The sequence below is a fragment of the Scylla paramamosain genome, chromosome 1 (assembly GCF_035594125.1).
Source record: "Scylla paramamosain isolate STU-SP2022 chromosome 1, ASM3559412v1, whole genome shotgun sequence".
Lineage (NCBI taxonomy): Eukaryota > Metazoa > Arthropoda > Malacostraca > Decapoda > Portunidae > Scylla > Scylla paramamosain.
The window spans coordinates 12,617,501-12,643,040 of NC_087151.1; the positions used below are offsets into that span (position 1 = coordinate 12,617,501).

Consider the following 25,540-nt stretch of genomic DNA (forward strand, 5'->3'; position numbering starts at 1 on the left):
TTATTTTATTTTATTTATTTATGTTTTAGTGTCTGTATGTTTGTCTCACCATCTTCACCCTCTTCACCGGATATCTATACTTCTTTCTTTCTTCCTTCTTTCCCTCTTTCTTCCCTTTTTTCGCCCTAAGCATTAGTAATAATTTCTTCCATCCTTCCTGATCTCGAGTGTTAGTAATCTTTCCTTCCCTTCATCCTTCCTTCCTCATCACAAGTGTTAGTAGACCATCTTTTCCTCCTTCCTTCCTTCCTAATCCCGCACGTTAGTAATCCTTTCCTCCTTCCTTTCCTTCAATTTATTTCTAATTTCAAATGTCAATAATCATTCCTTCCCCTCATCCTTCCTTATACCGAACGTTAATAAGCCTTCCTTCCTTCCTAACCTCGAGTGTCAGCAAGCCTTCCTTCCTTCCATCATTCCCTCCTTCCTTCCTAATCCCGAGTGTTAGTAATTCTTCTTTTCCTCCTCACCGTGGGCGTTACTAAGTTACCTATCTTACATAACCGTCTCGTACAGAAGCTGATATTCCTGTCGTGACAACTCACATAACATACACAATTTTAAACTCACGCCAAAAATCTTATTTGGCATTTTTCCCACAATTTTGTGCATGGTTAAGTACAAAGTCAATTTATTAGTCTTTATTTATTTATTCTTTTTTTTTTTTTTTTTGCTTTATTTTGTTCGAGTATTTTCTCTCTTTCCTCCCTTTACTATAAGGTTTTAATTTCGACTCGCAAGTTTTAAAGTAACCCTTATCAGTGTCCTTGATATATCTGCGAGCTAATGACTGCCTGTAGTAGTAGTAGTAGTAGTTATTGTTGTTGTTATTGTTGTTCACATTTACACCTGTCCCCACCCCCCCCTGACCGCAGCAGAGACACACACACACACACACACACACACACACACACACACACACACACACGGCCCCATGAGTGTATTAGGTTGCTCCTTGAAGAACACACCCCTGCCAACAACTGATATATAATCCCGTCCCCTCCCTCCCCCTCCTCCTCTTCACCACCACTCAGCACACACACACACACACACACACACACAACCTGAACAGCAGCAACAGCCAGCCAGTCGTGTAGTATTTATAGGCCTGATTAATGGCGTTCTTCTACCTCCCGCTGATATATTGCAGGATTACAGACTGCCTCGTCACACAACAAAATTTAGAGCCCTTATTCTCTCTCTCTCTCTCTCTCTCTCTCTCTCTCTCTCTCTCTCTCTCTCTCTCTCTCTCTCTCTCTCTCTCTCTCTCTCTCTCTTTTTTCTCTTTCTTCAGTGAGTTCCTGAGATGCCGGCTTGAGGTAGGTTCTGGCAGGTGATAATGATTAAAGATAAGACCAACAGGTGAGTGTCCATACGTGCTGGTTACGTATATGTACTGGTAGGTAGCTGCTATGCTGCTATGGGAAATGAAACCGTACATACCAGGTGACTTAAGGTAGTATATAAAACTACATAGTGCGTAATTCTTTTGGTACAATCACATATTTCTACGGATTAAAAGTAGGTGCTATGGTAAATCAAATCATACATAGGTGACATGAGGCGATATAAAATACTAGTGCGTCATTCTTTTAGTACATCCACATAAGTATCCACTTAACAAATGAGTGTCGTAAATTTAAGTAATTTCCTTTTTCTTAGATGAACGCTTAGTTTTTTTTTTTTTTTTTTATCAACTTATCCATTCGTCGACGGCACATAATAAATGTTTCACCATTTCTCGGCCACATTATAAATGTAAAGTGTAATTATTTCACCTCTTTACATCAGACTTGCTTTGCTATTATTATTATTTATTTTATTTTCATTTATCTATTTATTTATTTTATTTATTTATTCATTTATTTTATTTTATCTTATTTATTTTTATTTATTTATTTATTTTATTTATTTTTATTTTTATTTTATTTTATTTTTTTTTTTTTGCCACCTATTATTAGTCTTGACTTCTCTACTGTTACCGGAGAGCATGAAAGAAGGTAAGTACAAGAAGCCAGACGCCAGTAGGCCTACATGTGGCAGTCCCTTCATAATACATAATCTACATCCACCAATCATCCCTGCCCATAAATTTGCCTAATCTCCTAAAGCTTTATACTGAATCTGGACTAACAAGTTTCAAGGATAAAAACTGCCATTCCCTAAAATATATTATCGAAGACGTTGCACGCTGCCTCCATCACATTTTCCCTCCACCAAAATGCTTTCTGTTGCCCTTTCCCTGTTTCTCGCGATATAGCAAAGATATAAATTAGCATCCCCTTAAGACAGAGTGATCGCCGAGGGCAGCGTGTGCGCCCTTACTTCTTCTATCACCGTTTTCAACGTTTTCATCTCACGGCACAACGAGTTGGCGCTAAAATGGGCGAGGCACACCAACACTATTAATTTTAAAAGTGGAACTAATGTATGGTAATGAACCTTGATACGCCCGGCGGAATAAGGGTTACCAGTTCGTACATACAGTGTGGTATGCCCCCACAAATAGAGTACTATATAAATTCACAATTAATTAAATACATTGTCTTTAAGCTGTAACACATGCCGGTGTCATACCCATGGACGTCACATTTGCCACGTACACGTTATTTGAAGGAGGATCAATCTTCCTTTTCGAATTCCCGTGGCACAACTACAGTTGCTTCGTGGCATCTTGGTTGAAAATCCTTGCTCCATCACAAGGTTCCTTCATCAAAATGCGCTCCTCTCCCAACATAGCTCAGGACAAAGAATACCTACGAGTACGTACCATCATCCTTTTAAAATGGGAAATATTTTATTGACTCATTCTTTATCTTAATAAATTTATCAGATCGAATTAAGACAGAACCGTTCCTTGATGTACTTGGTCCGCTTTCTCTCTCTCTCTCTCCTCTCTCTCTCTCTCTCTCTCTCTCTCCAGGACTGTTTTCAAAGATCAAACAAATGATATGTCGTGTTGAGTGTATTTCCTATTGATGGTGTCGAGTCCTTCTTCAACTATCACTACAACCGTGAAAACACCTCTGAACATTCAAATAACTTCCGGATCAGCCTGTTAAATGTAAAGGATACGCTAACGAAATGTTTAGGAATCCGGTTCGTTAACTTATCGTTTCCTTCACGCTTCAGCATTCCACACATACTGCCAATACAGTCACTTTAAACTTCCCCAAGTTAATGAGGGAAATGAGTAGGAGGGAGAAATATCTGAAGAGTCAGTAGAGACGGTAAATGGTTGGAAGAGGAAATGTCTAGAGGGGAAAATGTCAAGGAGAGAGAAAAGGCTGGAATAAGAAATGTTTAGACGGTAAAAAAAAAAAAAAAAATGTCGAGGGAGGGAAAAGGGCTTGATGAGAAAATGATCTGAGGTAAAAATATCCAGAAGCGAAGGAAAATGGCTGGAAGAAGAAATGTCTGGAGGGAAAAATGTCAAGGAGGGAAGGAAAAAGTTGGGTCTAGGTATAAAAAAAAAAAAAAAAAAAAAGGGTAAGATGTCCAGAAATGAAAAATGTGGGAAGGGGACATGTCTATGTAGAGGGAAAAAATATGCTAAAAGAGATAGTATCTAAAGGATAAAATGTCCATGGGGGGAAAATGATTAAGAGAACGGAAAGGTCCACGAGGAAGAAAATACCCGAAGAAGGAAATGTTCATGAGAGAATTACGTCCCGGAGAAAGGGAGTGTCGAGGAGAATTAGGTGAGTAAAAGGTCCAAGAGGGAGAGAGAGGTAAATGTCCTACACTGCCACCACACTACACATCCTTCATACTCATAACTATCCTCTGAGTGCTTCCTTTCCCGCGCAGAGTTGCATTACAACTTCACCTCATGAGGCTATACTATGGGAAGCACAGGCATATGGTTGACCACACTGTACACTGGTTCTGAGTAGTGCAAACCAACTTTGCTTAATTTTAGCTTTTAATTATAACACTACATTCCTACACACCTGCCAATTAACTAACTAGGATAGAATTTTACTTAATATATCCCATGAGAGGCAAAACTATAATAATAATAATAATAATAATAATAATAATAATAATAATAATAATAATAATAATAATAATAATAATAATAATAATAACAATAATGATGATGATGATGATGATGATGATGATGATGATGATGATGATGATGATGATAATGATGGTGATGATGATGATGATGATGATGATGATGATGATGATGATGATGATGATGATGATAATAATAATAATAATAATAATAATAATAATAATAATAATAATAATATACTATGCAAGTCAAACAACAGATGTGAACCTTATTTTCAACAGGAAAAGAATAGCTATTTTATAATTGCTCTTGTTTTGGACTGCACTCTTTTCTTTTGGGACTGGCACCTTCATTATTTACCCTAAGCTAAAATTCCTCTTGCATTAAAAAAATAAATAAATAAAGAAAAAAGAAAAAAAATCACGGATGCCTGATTTTCTAGAACACTCAAAAAACTGTCTATGTTCATGCAGTTTCAACACTAGGTATTTTCTGTTTTGAATACATTCATAACTAGACATGTCCCTATATCTGCCTTTCCATAATACTAGACTCCGCCTTTCCTGACACACACCAAAACAAGTGACTGGGTGGCTAAAGTGTTCTGTGTACTGTTCTCAGGTACAGTAACTTTGTACTAAGTCATAATACAGTTCAACTCAAATTTTTAAAGAGATTTACATTATTTTTTTTTTCTATTCACATGTAATACAGAGTAAAAAAAAATATAAATAAGTAAATAAATAAAATATTGCATATAACATAAGCAAATGTAAACTTTAAGTAAATTAAAAGTAAAGGGAACTATGATTATGAACATTCATGATTGTCATATTTGCTTTTACAAGGCTGAATCCGATTTCTTATCTTTTTTTTTTTTACTCCACTTGAAGAGCTAAAGAACTCTTCTGCTGTTTTTTTTCTTTTTCTTTTTTTTTCAGATCTATGGCTCCCTTGTTTCAGGGTGAATGGCCCAGTTGCACACTCTGTGGCTTGCCTAGTAAACACAGTGCCACTGTATTCCCCTCACATCAGGCTGATGGGGAGAAGGAAACTTCCCTTTTTTTCCACAAGAGACTGCTCCACTTAAAGACATCTCAGCCTGGTATGCAGATAGATGAATAAGTATGTATACATTTTTGCCAGTCATTACATGACATGAAATATACCCAGTGATTTAACATGTCATTATAACCATTTCATTAACTAGTAATACAGGTATTCCCATAGAAATAACTACATTGTGTTAGTCATTTTCAATAGTGAAGAATCACATCTCTATTAAGTTTAAATCTCTTATAAATATACAAAATAATGCACTGTGTTTTTACCCTTAAAAATATAGTTAGCTTTCACATGAAGTACAAAACTAAAGTGATGCATACACACCACTAGATTTAATGTATACTAAAATATACACAAAGATATACTAATGAAATTGAGAGGTCTGCTTTGAAGAATCGAGACTAGAATGGAAGAAAGTATCTAAGGAAATAAAAAAAATACATAACACATAAAGTGGAAAACATAAATTATTAGATGAAGTCATCTACCCATGCTGGTACCACCATTCTCATAATTATAAAAATAAACCAGTTATTGGTTATTGATCACTGTGGTTATATTATTGCTAAAATATTCACTATTTATATGTAGTTTACTTTTAATCTCAAGAAAATGAACACAGACCATATACAGTAATATATATATATATATATATATATATATATATATATATATATATATATATATATATATATATATATATATATATATATATATATATATATATATATATATATATATTTTTTTTTTTTTTTTTTTTTTTCTTAATAAGATAACCATAAAAAACACAACACCTAAAATTTAACACTGACTGAGAAGCTCACATTAAAGACGGGAATCATAGCAATGAGAATTCTTTGAAAGATCAACATAAACACCAACATTTGTAACCTTTTTCACCTTTCTCCCTAGAGGCTAGTTAGGCTTAAAGCTTGTCAGCTTGATGACATCTGGACTAAACTCATTCATCCATCTCAGTCTTCATACTTTCTATTCTCAACCACATCTGCCATAGTTTTCTCCTAAGACTCTTCAACACCTTGTTTCCATCTCTTCCTGTAATCTAACAAACCTTATTTTTTCTCCCTTTCTCCTCAGAAATTGCCTTGTGTTGTTCAGTTGAACTTTTAATGTCTTCTACAATTCAGTAGATTTCTGCTGTCTCTACTTGTATAAATTGGGAAAATGTGTGTGTGTGTGTGTGTGTGTGTGTGTGTGTGTGTGTGTGTGTGTGTGTGTGTGTGTGTGTGTGTGTGTGTGTGTGTGTGTGTGTGTGTGTGTGTGTGTGTGTGTGTGTGTGTGTGACAATCACAAGATGTTTTTACCTGAATTCTTAGGTAGCCTGTGAAAGACTATCAACCCAGTCTTCATCATCACTACCTGACTCCTTCTGTTGGTAGCAACCTCGTTTCAACCTGACCAAGTCTCCCCACAGCACAGGGATGCCACAGCTCGGGCAGCAACCCTCCAGTGGCACCAACATTTCAGGAATATCATCTTTTAGCATTTCATGTGCCAAACACTTCATGTGGGCAACCAGAAGGCAGGATGAGGACAGACATCTGAAAGTTGGGTTAATATGTATTGTTATTACTATGCAATGTTATTAGTGTCAGTTGATAAAGGAGTCTGGATATGTAGGTGAAAAGAGGAAACTAAGAATGAATAAGACTAGGGGTAAAGTGGTAAAGTGTATGAGGGGAGCAGATGGTATGAAGATGAATGCAGTCTTAAGAGTATACTGTTTCAATTATCTAGGATCATGTTCTGCTGAGGACAGAGGTATACAGAGCAGAGCAGGAAGTGTTATCATGGTCTGGTCATGTAGAAGAGCAAATGACAAAGTTGTGCCTAATAACACTGAATGGAGAGCAATTGTATATCACTGAATGGAGAGCAATAATGTGATGTTGCCTTGAGGAAATCTACAGTAGGTTTGCTTGTATTTGCTCTGGTCAGCTGATCAGATCAAATACAGGGTAGGGAATAGGATGAGAAAATCCTGAGGACAAGATTGAAAAATGAGCCCATACCATAAGATCCATAACTGTAAATCCCCCAAAAAATTCTTAGTACCAGGCACTTCAAAGATTTCAAGATAGAAGAATTTTTATAAATTAGAATTGCTTTTGGTAGAAAGCTAATTTCCTCTGGTTTTATATCCACATTTCCCTGAAGAACCAACATTAAGTCAGTGGCTCTTCACTAGGGACTATAACTTGGCATTTGGAAACCATTGCCCCAAGTGGATGTCTTTCCTAGCCTCAGACCATGGCCAGGATTTGAACCCATGTGTCTCAGAACCCAGAATTCCCCATACATATGCAGTACTATTGCACCACAATGGATCCAGTAAGCACTAAGTGAAAGCTCACAAAATCAGTCCATATGCCATGTCTTTTTTCTCCTCTTCTAATCTCATTAACACTTCACATCATTCAGTAGAATGGGAGATTACGGTAGAGAAGACTAATGTCTTGCAGTGCACTAGTGATGATTATTAAATTCTTTGAATTAAGTTAACTGAATAACAATGTTAGGAGTGCACTGGCACCACCATCACTGCTTCCTTACTCAACTTAACCAGTAACCTGCTTCAGCAGTTCATTCCTCTTATACGAGTACTGTAGCCATTTATGATAATGAAACTTAATGAAACCCTCAGGATTTAAATGGTTGAACTAGACAACAGGGATATTATCAAAAGTTATACAACCATGTTGTTTTGTTTACAAGCTGACTGGCAGGAAGCAGTGGCAGTGGAGGTAAGTCATTGCTAAACACTCATTTAAACCTCAAAACATGTCTTACATATTCATTATTATAGAAAGGTTAATTCCTTTCAACAAACATGACAAAAGTACTACTCAAGCCAGTGAACAATTAAAGGAGAGGGTTACAGTCAGAGCAGTGGGTAAGAGCAGCTGCAGCAAAATACCATATCAACAAAAAAGTCATCCACAATGCCATTTCAAATTCATCTACTCTTAAATTGAAGTCAATTAACTTTAATATTTAATTTTTATAAAAATTAGCTTATAATACAATCAAACATCAATTATTAGTCACTGTTACAGAAAGCATTATCTTGGTGATCTTCTGGCTTGGTCATCCTCTTTTAGAGATTTTGGTGAAACTTTTGCTGTTGCCTTGGACATATCAAAAGCTTTTGATAGAGTCTGGCACAAAGCTTTGATTTCCAAACTACCCTCCTACAGTTTCTATCCTTCTCCCTGTAACTTCATCTCAAGTTTCCTTTCTGACCGTTCTATTGCTGCTGTGGTAGACGGTCACTGTTCTTCTCCTAAATCTATTAACAGTGGTGTTCCTCAGGGTTCTGTCCTGTCACCCACTCTCTTCTTATTATTCATTAATGATCTTCTAAACCAAACTTCTTGTCCTATCCACTCCTACGCTGATGATACTACCCTGCACTTTTCCACGTCTTTTCATAGGCGTCCAACCCTTCAGGAGGTAAACATATCACGCAGGGAAGCCACAGAACGCTTGACTTCTGATCTTTCTAAAATTTCTGATTGGGGCAGAGCAAACTTGGTATTGTTCAATGCCTCAAAAACTCAATTCCTCCATCTATCAACTCGACACAACCTTCCAGACAACTATCCCCTCTTCTTCAATGACACTCAACTGTCCCCCTCTTCTACACTGAATATCCTTGGTCTGTTCTTTACTTATAATCTGAACTGGAAAATTCACATCTCATCTCTAGCTAAAACAGCTTCTATGAAGTTAGACGTTCTGAGATGTCTCCACCAGTTTTTCTCACCCCCCAGCTGCTAACTCTGTACAAGGGCCTTATCCGTCCATGTATGGAGTATGCTTCACATGTCCGGGGGGGTTCCACTCATACTGCTCTTCTAGACAGGGTGGAATCAAAAGCTTTTCGTCTCATCAACTCCTCTCCTCTAACTGACTGTCTTCAGCCTCTCTCTCACCGCCGCAATGTTGCATATCTAGCTGTCACCTACCGCTATTTTCATGCTAACTGCTCTTCTGATCTTGCTAACTGCATGCCTCCCCTCCTTCCGCGGCCTCGCTGCACAAGACTTTCTTCTTTCTCTCACCCCTATTCTGTCCACCTCTCTAATGCAAGAGTTAACCAGTATTCTCAATCATTCATCCCTTTCTCTGGTAAACTCTGGAACTCCCTGCCTGCTTCTGTATTTCCACCTTCCTATGACTTGAATTCCTTCAAGAGGGAGGTTTCAAGGCACTTATTCATCAATTTTTGACCACTGCTTTGATCCTTTTATGGGACTGGCATTTCAGTGGGCATATTTTTTTTATTGGATTTTTGTTCCCCTTGGCCAGTGTCCTTCCTACATAAAATCATAAAAAAAAAAAAAAATGCAGACGAGATCCATGAAAAAAATTCTTGGTTTTCAGATTTTGAGATCAAAGGTTAAGCATAAGTACTTACAAAGTAAAGAATAATTCAAAGACAATGTCATACAAGATTTTAAGAGACAATGAGGAACTAGAAAATAATAATGACATAAATATACAAAAGAAATTCATAAAAGTTATTTCAGTTTTGTCATTACCTCCTGTTGATAAAATTGACTTTTGATGTCAGTATGAAGTAGCCAAGCTTGATTCTTCCCCAGATCCTATGACTCACCTCATTTTATCAACTTCTTCCACCACGTTCTTACATAGGGTGCATGCTTGCATTTCCTCAATATCATCATCTGATTTATTTTCTGCCGGCTTCTTCACCTTCACAGGTTTGACAGGCCCGTATGCAATAGGAATGTGCACAGGTGGCTCTAGCCCTGGCTGATGAAGAAACAGAATTTATCACAATATAATTTAGATATATGTTAGGTCATCATCTTTCCTAAAGAAAAGTAGCCAAGACAAGGCACTCACATCCATAGTCACAAACATTCCTTTAAATTTTAACCTTCAGAACCAACAAAATAACAGTGACAATAATGACAATAATAATAATAATAATAATAATAATAATAAGAAGAAGAAGAAGAAGAAGAAGAAGAAGAAGAAGAAGAAGAATAGTAATAATAATAACAATAATTACAATAATGATTATAATTCTTATTTAAACCAGAGGTATATGTAGGTATCTTAGCAGAAAAATTAAAATAATGATCAGAGAACAAAAGTGATAAATAGGAACATACTAAAAAATAAGAATACTACATACAGTTAATTAATACTACCACTAATTAAAAACATTCACACCAACTTTTAGGTATACTACAAAAACCCCAATGACCTGGTGATTTAACTGGAGATAACACAAGTTAAACATCAGAAACAAATCTTCCTGTTTTTGCACTCACTGGAAAGTCTCTGATGTACTCTGGCTTTATCCAGCGCAGGGTGAGTGGCAGGCGACACCAAGGCCTTGTCCGAAGCATGTTGCCCAGGACTCGTAAGCAGAAGGCATATTTTTGCTCCTTGGCCTTCTTGTGAGTAACAGTGCGTAAGCGGCGACTCCTGTGAGGATGCTGCCACGCCCATTCAAACTGTGGCAGGGATGTACAGTATATATACATATGTGTACTACATTAAGACCATCAGTCTGTGGTGCTTAATAAAGACATAAGAACAAAGCAAAATAAGGGAAGTTGCAAGTATTAAGAAAGGAAAATAAGGGATGTTGCAAGAAGTCATCAGACCTACATGTGACAGTCCCTGCATAAAAACATACCTATAGTATGAAATATAAAATAGTGTTTCTTAATATGCAGATTCAAGAGAAAAATTAAAAAAATCAGAGGAAAAGCTGCACAAACATCAAAACACAGATGTTTATTCCTTCACATAATATGACAGCTTCTATGAAGATGGATATGCAATAATTACAACTCATACCACAAACAATGTCAAGTAAAAATAAGGAAAAGAATGCAATGGCCATGTGAATGTACTTGGGTGTCTGCTTAAGGAGTACATGAAACTTAAAATAATCTTACTCAAATACACATATGTATTTTTATTAAAACTAATTTCATCATTTGGATAAAAATGTCACCCTGAACCTTTGAGAAGCAGCCATCTGAAATAAATAAAATGAAATAATAATAATAATAATAATAATAATAATAATAATAATAATAATAATAATAACAATAATAATAATAATAATAATAATAATAATAATAATAATAATAATAAAGATAATAATCATTTACTTATACACCCTGCCAATTCCCCCCTAAAGACAGGTAGCCAAGAATAGTCACCACAAGAAGGGGATGAAAAGCTGCAATCCCATCTTCTGGTGTGTGTGTGTGTGTGTGTGTGTGTGTGTGTGTGTGTGTGTGTGTGTGTGTGTGTGTGTGTGTGTGTGTGTGTGTGTGTGTGTGTGTGTGTGTGTGTGTGTGTGTGTGTGTGTGCAGGGAACCAAGAGAATTGAAACGTGCAGGTGCAGGAGTACTTTAGGGCTCCCACCCCTGCAGCCAGTAGGTAGAGGTAGAGATAGGGAGGACAACCTTCCCCCCTCCCACCAAGATGTAATGGGCCCCTCGGCAATGCACCAGCTGACCATTCCCTCTTGGTAGGCCTGTGTGTGTGTGTGTGTGTGTGTGTGTGTGTGTGTGTGTGTGTGTGTGTGTGTGTGTGTGTGTGTGTGTGTGTGTGTGTGTGTGTGTGTTTCTTTGCTACAAGAAACCAGAAAGTCTTCACTATATAAATAAATCTGGTGGGGAAAAGAGTAGAACTAATTGCAAAACTTAGAAGAGCACTTTACAAATCATTAAATAAGACAAATACATACAATTTAAAAGATACTCACACCAAGAGCTGATATGTCATTTGGAAATCCATGAACAAGCAGTACCATTTCCCTGCAATGAATAATAGACATACAGCCATTTGTGTCACATGCAACTTCTGAAATCCTCCATGATTTTGATACACAGTAAACTTATCAAAAGCTTTGCCTGAAGGGGAAGCAGACAAGACTTAGATTTCTGATAACACTTGAGGTAGTACACATCTTAAATTTATGAATAAATTATACCAGCTGTAAAGATTTTTTTGATATAGCCTCACTGCCCTTAATTCTTGGAAGGCTTATATTGTATGTTAGATCTGAATGAATACTTCCCACTGACTCCTACACTTATGTCATCATACACTCTCTGGTCAAATTTTTCTACTTATCTATATAAGCGACCACATTTCCTCTTATTGGAAGTTTGCTTCTATCCAGTTTGTCCAGAAAGGGAAAAGAGTTTCCACTATGAATGTCAGTCTTACCATGGCCCCTTGTTGCTGGTCCTCCAGGCACCACCTGCTTTGGTCCCTCTGTTGTGCTGCTTGAGTCGCCTGCTTGGATTCACGGTGTAGCCAATGTAGGTGCGACCTTTGTACTTTGGGTTGGTGCAGAACAGTAGGTACACTCCAAAGAAGTTCTCCACAATATCACCTTCAGCCATCATGCCCAAGCTTCCTCTGCATGTGTGTATGGTCAGATGGATGACTAGGCCTCCACCTGCAATTCAAACCTTCAACTGCAAAAATGTTTCACATATGTGGCTAATTGAAATTCATTAATATTATGTTATATAAAAAAAAAAGTAGATGACACAGTACGAGTAAGTGAGCAATATATATGTATACAGCATTTTTATTTTTGATGATCTGTTTTAGCATTTTAAAAAGTTTGCCAAGTTATATTAACTATGACTGAGTCTGTCTGCAAATAATAACCAGATGTTGATCTCCACTGTAGAGTTGCACAAGTTAATTTATAGGTACTATATTAGAACAGAATTGTGATTAGATTAAAGAGGACCAAGACAGTACTTTGGACAATGCTGCTAGATACAGGGTTGGACTTTCTGCTGCAGACACTAGTCACACCCACACTCATACATTTTTTTTTTTTCTTCCTAGACTGCCATATATGGCCTACTTTAGCCTTCACACTCAAAACTCCACTCTCGCAACATCTTATCTATCACTTATTCCACTAGAACCACTTGTTTTATAGCAACATAACAACATATTTTTGAAATAACATAAGCATTTTCATCTGAGGGTTAGGTTAGATTAGGTTTAGATAATTCAGTTCAGAAATTCCCCTACTAATCTGTTCATCGTGTAGATCTGAAAAAAAATAAATAAATAATAATAATATTAATAATATTTCACCCAGAAATAAGCAGTCATTGTTTGAAAATTATTAAGCTAAGGTTACTTCCACAATCTCCCTTACCGTATCACCCTCGATGACAGTGGACGTCTAAAAGTAATGAACATTATTCACGAGTGCTGCTAAACTGGAGATTCTGAACATCCCTCCGCATTGCTCGTCTTTGTTTACAAACATTAGGCGGCGAGCGCTCGAGAATCGCTGGAGGAAAGTCTCAGAAAAAAAATAAAATAAATAATAAATAATGATAATAATAGAATAATCATGAACATGAACTACGTTTCGGGAGCCATAAAAGAGTTTCATCCTCACTTCATTTTTTTTTCGCTAACAGAAAATGGCGATATAAAGAATTACGGAGAAATGACAAGGCAGCTATGAGATCAAGATCACTCCTAGGGAAACTTCCTTGAAATTAAATATACCGAGGAAGTAAAAATAATAATATATAGATTTTGGTTAATAAAGGAAGACTTATGACCCACCCAGTAAGAAGAGATACGTACCATTTCAAAGACCACACTCCTGTCTAAAAATTGAAGTTAACCTCCCCTCGGCCCCTGTGACACCAAAACAAACCAGGCTCCTTCCGTGTCACTCCTCTATCTGCCGCTGAGTGCTGATCCCCTACTCCCTCACACTGGTCAGTACACAAGTCTCACCCACACTCGAAGACAGGCGTAATATATAGATTCCTTCATTCTATCAATTTTTGTGTGACAGTAAACAGACCAAGGTCAGAAGTTGCACTAGTCATTGTGTGTCAAGGGTGCCATGTAGTTACGTGATAAGTTAACTGCGCAAATGGATCATTAACACACAGTAAATTTAAAAGAAGGCTTGAATAAATAGGTGTAATGTGGGGTGATCATCAGTGACCAGGATTATTTTCTAGATATATGTAAGTTATTATCTGTTAGTGTAGAGTGCCAGGGATTATTTTAAGGTCTCTCTCTCTCTCTCTCTCTCTCTCTCTCTCTCTCTCTCTCTCTCTCTCTCTCTCTCTCTCTCTCTCTCTCTCTCTCCACTGTATCACCCTTCTCATATAACATGAGGAAAATAGGAAAAGCAATATTAAAAGATCTGATCTGCTGTATATCAGACAGTAACATAATGTTTAGTTAAAACAAATTTGAGGTTCTGCTTTGTGGTAAGGACAGTATCATCAAGAAAAGCACCATTCAGGACCTCAGAGAGAACCAGCCTGTGCAAATAATTTAATTCTGATTTTTTTTTTTTTCACATGCATACAGTGGAGATCTTTGATAAAAAAAAAAGAATCATGGAGTAGGTAGATTGCCAGGCTGGTGGTCATTCAGATTAACCTTTGCATTGTAACCTCTCACCACCTTATCACTCATTTTGTACCATGAGATGTGCATTACGTCAGAATGATTGTGCATTTACTGGAGTACAAATCAGTTTATGATGATAGGTAATAATATAATAATAATAAATTTTATTGCTCCAGAATCTTCATTATATTATCCATTCATTCTTCTCATCATATAACATTTCCATTTGCAGTTATATACAAAGGCAGATAACTGTGGGCATATTATCTTATCACACCTGATGATTGACGTGTATAATTCCTCTTGATTGTCATCAGCACTATCAGCTTTAAACCACTATTGAGTTTTAGTGTGCTGTTTGTGAGTAGCCTTCACTTTGGTCAGTGCAGCCCACCTCTCTCTCCTGTAAGATTGTTGCTCTGTTGATTTTTATTCTTCACATTCCATTTTTTTCCATTAGAATATATATATTTATTTATTTGTCTGTTTTCCTAAAGCTGTGTTAACATGAACAGCTTATATTTCTTTCTTTCTTTTATTTATTTATTTATTTATTTATTTATTTATTTATTTATTTTATTTTATCATTTACTTTTTTTTTTCTCTCTCCAAGTGTCACCACCTGCTAGTGTCATATAGAATAAATTATCAGAACTCTCTTATCCATCCTGCAGCAAGTGTTCTTGTAGGTAACATATGTCAACTATAGATAGTAGTTTAGGCTTTGGTCTTGTTATCAGTGCTCAAGGCTGTATCTCTGCAGGGGGCATTGTCAGGGCCATCCCTTTAATATAAAAAGTTATGCATTGCTGTACAAATAATCTGCTCAAGTACTACTTAAAATCCTTAAATACATTTAAATCCTGTACATACAAAATACATTCTTGCACACAAAAAATGCCTTCACTCATGTAAAGAGAGGAGGAATATCTTTGTACTCAGCAGTCAGTGTGCTGATAAGGTTTGGTGTTGTGAGGGTCACTGGTGGTGGGGCACACTGCCACAAAACACTGCTTGAAGTCAAAAATAGGCTGGCAGTCACCATAATGGCATATCTTACAATTTCAATACAAAATGTGAAAGCTTTTGGTTAATTATTGAGAATAGTTTAGTGGTAGGGAAAGTATATTATATCAGTGAACAAATCAGATAACACCCTTGTATAATTCAAATAACAAACTGGTAATTGAATGTTTCACAACCACACAGTATATATATATATAGAAACATGCCACTGCTCTGAAATTTTTTTATATTTTTTGGTTCTTTTCTACCATACAGTATTTGTGTAATTATTTTTTTATTCATGGTTTAGGAGAGTGCAGCTTTTAAGATTTTATGTACCTATCACTATTTTTCAGAAGCCACAATGGAGGTAGCACAAATGTATCTAGTAAGATTACAAGAACACATCAATGGCTTGTGTACCGGCATGCCAGCTTGGGAGATTATTTTAAGGACAGCAGCTACCACAGTTCTCCTGGTGTGGGTAAAAGGCTTCCTTTTCAAAGATGAAAGTGAGTCATTTTAAATTACTGTTTTTATTATCATTTCTAGTATTTTTTATATGGTTCTACTTCTATAACCTTAGTTTTTAGATATTTTATGATTGCAGTGGATGGCCATTTAATCTTGATGCATTTTTGTATCACATGTCAATAGCCTTGACTTGTATCATAGTAAGGTGTTCTCAGTAAGCCGAAACGGTGTTTTTATTGTTGTAATATAGTTATGCAACAAGCATGAATGATTATAATACATATGTGAGATAATGTATTGATAGCCTTACATAGCTGTATATCTTGCTGTGCATGAACTGTATGACTGTAGAATATTCAAAACAAACCAAGCAAGGTGGTGCAGTTTTGTTGCATGTAGTTTTCTCAGTTGGCAATTTCTTTACCATTAAAATTAACTGTCTCATTGCAGGCTTGTATGAACGGGGAAAGAAGGCGGTGTTTAGACTGGCACGGAGGTTACCACAAGTTAAAAACATGCTTCAAAAGGAAATTGACAAGGTTTATTTATTACTAATTTAACTTTGCTTTGCAACATGTGTAATTTACTGTATTCCTATTGATCATGTACATTATCTGCACCATTTCATGTCAGTGCTACAAAAAAAAAAAAAAAAAATCAGCAAGAAAATTCTTTGTATGACATCACTGTATAATATACATTCATTGATACATTTCTTGAATCATAATATGTATAGGATGTTCTACTTGCTGTCAGTTTCTTTCAAAAGTAGCCCATAGGTTGAGGTGCACGTGCAGTGTACATTCTAAGATCCTTGTAATGTAAAACCTGAAACATTTCCAGTTCTGAGCATTCAGGCAAGTGATTTTCAACCTGTACAGTGACTGATTCTTAGTGTTTTATATGTGATGCTGGTATTTTTGCCTGACAACTGTAATTTGTCACTACTAGTCTAATCATTTTATAGTTGCTGGCACCATTAATTTTTTGTACCATTGAATAGCATTTAAAGGATCACCATCACATCTCTTGACAGATGTCTGACGGTCTGACTCATGACTTGAATGAAGCCATAGAGAACACCCCATACCTGGTGCAGCTGCCAAAAGAGGGCTGGAGTACAGAAAAAATTATTGAGAAGGCCACAGAATACACGAAGTTTGGTGAGGATCTTCTCTTATTAGCATTGTTCACTATTTTTAGTATTCCATGGCTAGTCAATGATCATATTAAATTATTTAAGTGCACTTGTAACAGAGTTAATAACACAATAACTTCATGATTCTTCACATCTTCCTGCATCTCACATTCCAGGAACCTTCAAGTGGGAGACAGGCTGTGCATCAGGTACAGTGTACAATGGCAACAAGGACCTCACAGATGTAATGACTCAAGTGTATGGTGAGTAGCAAGACTTAGATATATTTTATTTTTTGTCATATGAGTTTTCTTTTCCCTTCAATCTGTGTACCAGGCTGCCATGCTTCAAGAATGAGACTAGGTGAGGCAAGATCCCACATACACACATCCACAATAACAGCCACAACCATTCTCTCACATTTTAACCTTTTATACCTCTAAGGGTGGTTTTTAGGTAACAGTAAAATATTCCAAGACAAACATTTCTTGTGATACCTAAGAAAATAATGAACAGTTATGATTAGCAGCACAAAGTTTATCATAAAGCTGAAAATAATGAACAATTAAAATTAGCAGCACAAAGTCTATCATAAAAGCTCTTGTTCCACACATGTTGCATTGATGTTCATGAAATACACTTTTGGATTGATTTTTTGGGGAATGAACATAACAGATTGGAACAAAGTTACTAAGAGATACTTTACTGAATGTATCAATAGACATATCTATTGTATGTATTGTAAAGTAGTTATTTTATGTTGTAATAAATTTTACTGTGTGTACCAATAATGGTATCATTGTTTACAATGGGAGTTTTTTGTATGTGTGTTCAGATTCTGTGATGAGAGTTTATACTTGCCAGCAAGGGAGGATGTGTTGAAAGTTGATGGTTGTGCTTCATCTTCAGGCTTGTCAGCGTGGACCAATCCCCTGCATCCAGACGTCTTCCCTGGAGTGAGAAAGATGGAGGCAGAGGTTGTGCGCATGTGTTGCAGTCTCTTCAAAGGTGACAGAGACACCTGTGGCTGTGTGAGTATCTTCTTCCTTTTTAGTTATTCATGGGCTTCCTCTTGGTTTTTACCTTTGAGTGCTCCTTGTTCCTCACCAGGGACTCATATCAATTGTGATTAAGTTCATGTCTTACTACCCAGAGTTTTGCATCACTTGTTCCAACACACACAGTGTGACAAGGAACAAAAGTTAATGTCACAAAGGAAACTGATAAACACATCAAAACTTATCATCATTTCTCTACAGTTACACTGCAGGGGAAAGATCTTTCTTGAGCTTCACTCATCCCTGTTGATGACCTGCCTATTCAAAGCCACCTTGCAGAACATATTCCATCTCTCCTTCTAGTCATCTGTCTGCCATGGCTGCTTTCACCATCCATGTGATGTTTTTTGTTAGTATAATTTTCCATCCATTCAGTTGTTGATTTTATCATAATGTCTGTTCTCAGAACATTTTCCCATTCATTTAATTGAATGCCACTCTTATGTTTATCAGCAATCTGTATGTCTCACCCCACTTACCAAACAACACCAGTATTTAATTTTCACCTTTGGACCTTCTTATCTATTCTCTGAGTCTTTCATCACATTTACATAGTATAGCTATAAGTATTTTTTTTTTTATATTATGATCATTTCATCACTCATCTTTTTATTTGCATGCTAGAATACAAAATGGTAGTAGTGAAAGAGTTTTACACTGTTGTTTAATTGATAAATCAGAATAATTTTCAAAAGGATTAAAATCTAGGAGATCATGTTCTTGAAATTGATCTTGACTTTTGAATTGTCATATTTGTGAACTGTGTTTTTTTGCTTTATATTTGTATTGATAAAATTATCATGAACTATATGAAAAAAATATTGATTAATAATACCATATTGATAGATTTAATTTGATAAATTTATCATAAAGTATATAAAACAAATGCAATGATAGAAATATCAAGGCTGAGCAAAATCCAGACAGGTGATCACTTATGGCCTGATTGGTAACATGTCTGATTCATGTTGCTGTGTGTGTCCTGTCAAGGATTCTGTCCCACCATGGTTTCTCATAACTAATTTACCCAATCATCAGTTAAATTTCTGATTTGTTTCTGACCCTGTAGGCATATTACATAAGCATCAATTCATCTTCCTATGTTCCAGATGACAACAGGTGGCACAGAGAGTATTGTGATGGCTGTGAAAGCTTACAGGGATTATGCCATTAATGTACGTGGCATCAAGAAACCTGAGATCCTTGTGCCTGTTTCAGCCCATGCTGCTTTTGACAAGGGTAAGCAAAACACAACATATGTATTGTAAGGTCACAGATAAAAGTGTGTTTATCAGCCACGTGGTGTAGTGGTTAGCACACTCAGCTCACAGCTGAAAAGGCCCAAGTTTAGGTCACAAGCATAGCAGGGTGGATGGGCAAACCTCTTAATGTGTAGCCTCTGTTCACTTAGTGCCAAGTAGGTACAGAATGTAAGACAATGGGTTGTGACCTCACTAACCCAGTGTGTGGCATGTGAGTGATCTCAGTCCTACTCAAAGATCATTCTCTATAACCCCTAAGCTCTTTCTGTATGGAAATAGCTGGCTGGGTAACCAGCAGATGTCCATTGTGTGATCATACCATTAGGAAATTTGAGTTACGTAATTTGTTTACTATACCTATACCAGGACAATATTATCCATAATGGGGCACAGCCAAGATGAGGCAATTGCAAGCTTATATTCACAATAATTATTTTTTTGCAAGTATTCCTTCATGTCTCTGGCTATCAGGCTTAATTTTGTTTGTGATGTCCTTGTCCTATTTCCATATGTATTGTACTAATTGTACTCCATTCTTTCCTTTCAGCGGCTTATCTACTAGCCATCAGCATCAAACATGTCCCCCTGGATCCAAAGTCCATGAAAGTTGATGTTCATGCAATGAAGAAGATGATTAACAGGAGAACTTGTATGGTAAGAGAAATGCTCACAGTCACACAGAAGGCAAATTTTCTTTCATACTCAAAGTTTAGACATGTGCATTGCCATGGCTGAAGTGGGGAGATGGCAGCTATTTTGAAACAGCCTTTCCACAATTAAAGAATCCCTAATGTTTTTGTTCTGGTATTAAAAACAAGAGGCTTTCTGTTCAGCATCAAATTTTAACAAATGTTGGAGGAATTCTCCAAAGTTACACTTTTGGGCAACTCATTTTAAGATTTCATTATCATTACTGTTATCCCAAAACCAAGTAATTTGTGCTGATGCTGAAGAGAAGAAACTGCTTCAAAGGCTTGTGCATATTAGAGAGACAGAGAATTCACAGGCTGTTCAGAAGTTCTTTACACTGGAATTGAAGTACTACACAAAATATTGACTTATGTTAATGTTGCAGCTTGCAGTATCAGCACCTCAGTTTCCTCATGGTGTGATAGACCCTGTAGAAGAGGTGGGAGCCCTTGGGGAGCAATACAACATCCCAGTCCATGTTGATGCCTGTCTAGGAGGCTTCCTCATCCCCTTCATGGAGGAGGCTGGCTACCCACTCCCTCCCTTTGACTTCCGTGTGAAGGGTGTTACAAGCATATCTGCTGACACTCACAAGGTAAAGTGTGTGTTTGTGTGTGTGTGTGTGTGTGTGTGTGTGTGTGTACACTTAAGTGACTTTCTGAAAAATATTGGCCAAAAAATGTGTATATGATACTCATGTTATTATTATTATTATTATTGGTGATACAACAGCATACTGTTGTAATTGTTTATATTTTATTTCATAACCATGTTCTCTCTCTCTCTCTTAATTTTGCACAAAAATGTCTCAATATGTGATCCTGGAGTAACTTTTTGCCATTGTGTTGTGTCCTGGCAGTATGGCTATGCTCCAAAAGGTTCATCAGTGATCATGTACCGGAACAGCAGTTGGCGGCATCACCAGTTCTTTGTCACTCCAGACTGGCCTGGAGGCATCTATGCCACAGCCACCATTGGGGGATCCAGGTCAGGAGGTGAGTCCCATCCATTGTGAGTGGAAGTAGTGTTTAATCAAAAGGTAAGTACACATAGTGTATGCTTTGGAGACATACCTTTCCAGTTTTATCTTAAGTAATGTTTATCAAAGTGGAGTCAGTGCAAATATTTCTGGTTTTGAATATATGTCAGTTCATATTTGTTTTGAATTACATTGTTACCTAATTCTGCAAAATATAGGTTATCAGTCTGTCTATATACCAAGTTGATTTCTGCCATGAAGGGATGAGATTCATATCTGTATTAACGTGTTTTCTTTGTTTATTATTTTGTTTTGGTTACTTTTGATATTAGTTGTTTATTTATTTACTTATTTATTCATTGCTTATTCTTTGTGTGTGTAGGCATTGTGGCAGCATGTTGGGCTGCACTGGTGTATCACGGCCATCAGGGTTATGTTGAGTACACCACCAAGATTATACAGACGGCAAAGAAGATAGAGGAAGGGTAAGAAACATTTTTTCACACACCACATTGCAACTTTGCAAACAAACTCATCATTTGCAGTTGTAATATATATATATATATATATATATATATATATATATATATATATATATATATATATATATATATATATATATATATATATATATATATATATATATATATATATATATATATATATATATATACACACACAACTTATTTTTCAATATAGTAGTACATCTGCAGTCACTAAAAGGAAAAACAAGATGTAGGAGAACCATGGATACTATACACCTTTCCTCTACATCAGTGAGACACAGAGTACTGCTTTGGTAGCTTTATCATATACTGAAGTGTCTTGCAATATGTTGTCATGGCAGTACAATTTTTTTCTCTCACCATATCCATAGAGATCAGGCATTGTGTTCTTAACAAATGGTAGGTTCATGTTCTTGTTGATATTTACTGTATGCATTGATAGAAAACATTTGCAAAACCTTATTCTTATAATTTGTTATTCATCCTTCTTATTTGTTCTTTGATTTTTCCCTAACAGTTGTCGCAAGATCCCTGGAATCTTTGTGTATGGCAAACCAGATGTGTCAGTGGTTGCTCTTGGCTCCAATGAGTTCAACATTTACATTCTTTCGGATCGCATGACCAAAAGAGGATGGAATCTAAATGCTCTTCAGTTTCCATCAAGGTGTGTTAAGACTGGCCAGATATAAATGGTCTTTCTTTACCAGGTCAAATTTAGATGGATTAAGGTGTATATTTGAGGGTTGCATGTGGCCATATCATTTTGTTATAAAGTTAAATTAGTTTTATACATGATGAATGATCTGTTATAACTTCCTCATTGAGCAGGCAAGTGTCAACAGATACTAAATTGCAAGAAGAGAATTGACTTGTGACTTTCAAAAGTGCCTAATAAAACATTATCTAAGGGATGTTTGCTCTGCAGCATCCACCTGGCTGTGACAGTACTACACACTCATCCTGGTGTGGCTGATCGCTTCATCTCAGATGTGAAGGAAATTTCTGAAGATATTATCAAGAATCCTCCAAAAGATACTGGTGGAAGTGTAAGTGAAACATAACAGCAGCTTCATTAACTTTCGTTTTGTATCAGATAATAGGTATTCTTATTTTGTATGTGGACAATGAGAACAAAAATCTCCATGATGCACAGTATGAGTTTTGTATACCATGTATACAGATGTTGAACCTTGTACACACATTTATGTAATTCTTGTTTTAATCATGTCTTAATCCAGTGTAATACTTGGCCGCTGGTTTCTTATAACCATCCAGACCATGGCTAAATCTTTACACTCACATTCCTCTCTCCTTGCAGGCTGCCATGTATGGCATGGCCCAGAGTATTCCTGACCGCAGCTTGGTTGGTGAGTTAGCATGGTGTTATTTGGATGCTATGTACTCCACCCAGCAGAAGTCCACCAAAGCTGACTAGTGCTCATGGGGTGGCCACTGAACCATCTTCATATCTCTGAAGTCCATCCATCTCTTGTTTTTGGACAACTTTTTCAAATGAAGGCCTTTTATGAAATGACTCAAAGCTGTGATGATTGTATATGGCTAGTCATAACTGGTATTAATTGCTGTTTATGTGCTTATGAAAGGATTGCTGTGCACCTAATCTGTTTGACTTGCAAATTCAGGAAATTCCAGTATCTAATTTTAAGATTTTTCTTTATTAACAAGAAAGTAATAATATTTTTGTTCTAAGCTTCTGTCTTCACTTTGTGACACACTTTTAACTACCTAATGACCACTGTAAAGACAAATAAAAAAGGATCCACAATATTCTTAACTTTATCATGCATATAAGTTGTACAAGTACTTTATTAATCAATGGTCGCAAAAAAATGTTTGGTACATGTGTGTCTGCTTGTCGTGTTTTCACAGCAGTGAGACCAAATATTGGAATAAAATTACCACCATTCAACATGGAATGGTCTGTAACCCATAATGAAAATAACAAATTAAAAGATTCTGACTCAGTCAGAAGTTCTCACTAAAAACTGCTATTCAAGAGGATGTTGTACCAATTTCCTTCCAAGCTGTGCCTTTCCTGCTATACATTTCCTGTAAGTAGCACAGTTTCTAATACAGCATGCTGTATATGTGTCTAGTAGTAACAATGTATACTCTGTATTGGAATCATGAAGAGCAGGACCAAACTCTCTCTCTCTCTCTCTCTCTCTCTCTCTCTCTCTCTCTCTCTCTCTCTCTCTCTCTCTCATATTGGCTTCAGTTTCATCAAAAGAGATCAGATACAACAGATTTTTATCTAGTGGTCTGATGGGACCACAATTAATAGCTGCTAACAATATCTGAGTTATGTGATATATAATATTTGTATGCATGATAAGATTAAATAATAATATCTTTAGTATTTCTTTAATACTAACCAGTAAGATGATTGTCACAAAAGAGTTGAAAACATGCCATTCATATTTGAGATGAAAGTAAACAAAATTCTTTACGTTATGAAAGATTTAAATATTAATGCACCTCTCCTATTTTATTCCAAATCAAAACATAGTGCCTACAAATATTAAGGGTCTTACAATTCATAGGATGTATTTATTGTCTTATTGTTTGTTTTCCTTTAATATTGGTTTCATTTTGCATAAAAAAATTCTTAAAAACACCATATCAATGCTGCAGCTTTACAGGCTCACCATGATTCTGGTTTCTCTGTCATGTCTCAGGAGAGGAGCTTGTATGACTTTTCCTCTTTATCATGGAAGCAGAGCTCAGGGTTTCTCACTAACGAGACCAATGATTTAGTCATTTATTTGGCTCATAATGTAGTAGTAACTGTGGTAGCAGTGAAATGGCCACCCTACTTCATATGCCAAGGACCTGGATGGGTGGCACCACCAGCCTTACACCAATGCTCACTGTTGTGTATGGCGCCCCTGTGAAAATAGTATTTGAACAAAGACTATGGTTGTTTCTTATTGACAATTAAGTTGATCACTTACTCTACATATAAGTTGTTTAAAGACAATTATAGAGGTGCAATGTACTACTTGTTTATGTTGCTAGCACAAAAACAATGCTGTATTGAGAACACCAAATGTCTAGTCTCAGCAGCCACACCTGACTGCATGTATTTTTACACTTAATGACCATTTAAGCTGTTTTACAAGAGCAAAAGATAGCTTATTACTGTTGAACTAATATTGTCAGAAGGAAAAATGTTTGCCTGTTATTTCTCCTCACATAATTATGCACTCTTATTTGTGGCAAGTTCTGAAACAATTTCAACTTACACCTTATAATCCTGTTTTCATGAACAGTGAGAAATGGATGCATTACTTGTCTTGCTATGAAAATTAAATTGAAGGAATTTGACAAAGTCATATATTTTGCTCTTTACTTTCCTTATTGAGAGCAAAATTACTTTCAGCAGAAAAAACCTGTATATAATCAAGGCCATAATTCACTTGTCAATAATATCAGGTAAAAACAAACAGTCGAGAGAGGGAGAAAAAATCGTCTAGGTACCAATAAAGTGAATTTACATAGATTAGTCTTAGTTATCTAGAGAATTAAATCTAGAACTAGTCATGTAAGGCAGTTGGCAGCATCACCAGTTCTTTGTCAGTCCAGACTGGCCAGGAAGCATCTATGCCATAACCAGCATTGGAGGATCCAGGTCATGGGGTGAGAGTTCCATCCATAAAAGATAGCTGACCATTGAGGGCAACCAGTAATGGATAAATCTAATTTAGCCATCTCAGGATTCCTCTCAAATAAAAACTAAAGCTTCAACTAGGAAAATATAACAGTATATGTAAGATCAATGCAGATATAACATACCTGAATATCAAATGTAAAAGTTACAGGACTGAAGGGCACTGCCAATTATTGAAGAGACCAGGACACAGACTTGTTCAGGATA

General features: G+C 36.3%; 2 protein-coding genes across 6 annotated transcripts in view; one reads left to right on the forward strand and one right to left on the reverse strand.

Moving 5' to 3' along the window:
• Positions 1 to 13,869, reverse strand: part of LOC135100800 (structure-specific endonuclease subunit slx1-like) — a 15,179-nt gene extending 1,310 nt beyond the window's left edge. Inside the window, exons 1-8 of one of the 3 annotated variants that reach the window (XM_064004138.1) lie at positions 13,742 to 13,869; positions 13,299 to 13,448; positions 12,338 to 12,572; positions 11,871 to 11,922; positions 10,414 to 10,599; positions 9,729 to 9,886; positions 6,412 to 6,648; positions 1 to 5,123 (exon numbers count right to left, since the gene is read on the reverse strand). The exon at positions 1 to 5,123 is cut by the window's left edge and continues 1,310 nt beyond it. In XM_064004138.1, the coding sequence (XP_063860208.1) occupies positions 6,420 to 6,648; positions 9,729 to 9,886; positions 10,414 to 10,599; positions 11,871 to 11,922; positions 12,338 to 12,519 (807 nt within the window). In that variant the 5' untranslated portion in view covers positions 12,520 to 12,572; positions 13,299 to 13,448; positions 13,742 to 13,869 and the 3' untranslated portion in view covers positions 1 to 5,123; positions 6,412 to 6,419. Of the gene's footprint in view, positions 5,124 to 6,272; positions 6,649 to 9,728; positions 9,887 to 10,413; positions 10,600 to 11,870; positions 11,923 to 12,337; positions 12,573 to 13,298; positions 13,449 to 13,741 lie in introns of those variants that run through there. The other 2 variants (XM_064004130.1, XM_064004148.1) reach the window with 2 other exon arrangements.
• LOC135100774 (sphingosine-1-phosphate lyase 1-like) lies at positions 13,741 to 24,998 on the forward strand. 3 transcript variants are annotated; one of them, XM_064004091.1, is made up of 14 exons: positions 13,741 to 13,878; positions 15,892 to 16,047; positions 16,460 to 16,548; positions 17,046 to 17,172; positions 17,324 to 17,410; positions 18,057 to 18,178; positions 19,315 to 19,444; positions 20,015 to 20,121; positions 20,543 to 20,752; positions 21,017 to 21,152; positions 21,519 to 21,621; positions 22,160 to 22,306; positions 22,568 to 22,688; positions 22,961 to 24,998. In XM_064004091.1, exons 2-14 carry the CDS (start codon positions 15,900 to 15,902, stop codon positions 23,075 to 23,077), a joined length of 1,644 nt encoding a protein of 547 aa, XP_063860161.1. In that variant the 5' UTR covers positions 13,741 to 13,878; positions 15,892 to 15,899; the 3' UTR covers positions 23,078 to 24,998. The 3 variants fall into 3 exon arrangements, with proteins under 3 accessions (XP_063860161.1, XP_063860176.1, XP_063860169.1); XM_064004106.1 differs by lacking the exon at positions 13,741 to 13,878 and adding an exon at positions 13,998 to 14,136; XM_064004099.1 differs by lacking the exon at positions 13,741 to 13,878 and adding an exon at positions 14,806 to 14,935.
• Positions 24,999 to 25,540: the final 542 nt, after the last annotated feature.

Excerpts from the sequence above, each read along its gene's own strand:
- LOC135100774 (XM_064004091.1), top strand. The coding sequence starts at position 15,900 with ATGGAGGTAGCACAAATGTATCTAGTAAGATTACAAGAACACATCAAT. Across the intron at positions 18,179-19,314 it reads ACAGAGACACCTGTGGCTGT|ATGACAACAGGTGGCACAGA; the intron begins GTGAGTATCTTC and ends CCTATGTTCCAG. Across the intron at positions 22,307-22,567 it reads GCTCTTCAGTTTCCATCAAG|CATCCACCTGGCTGTGACAG; the intron begins GTGTGTTAAGAC and ends TTTGCTCTGCAG.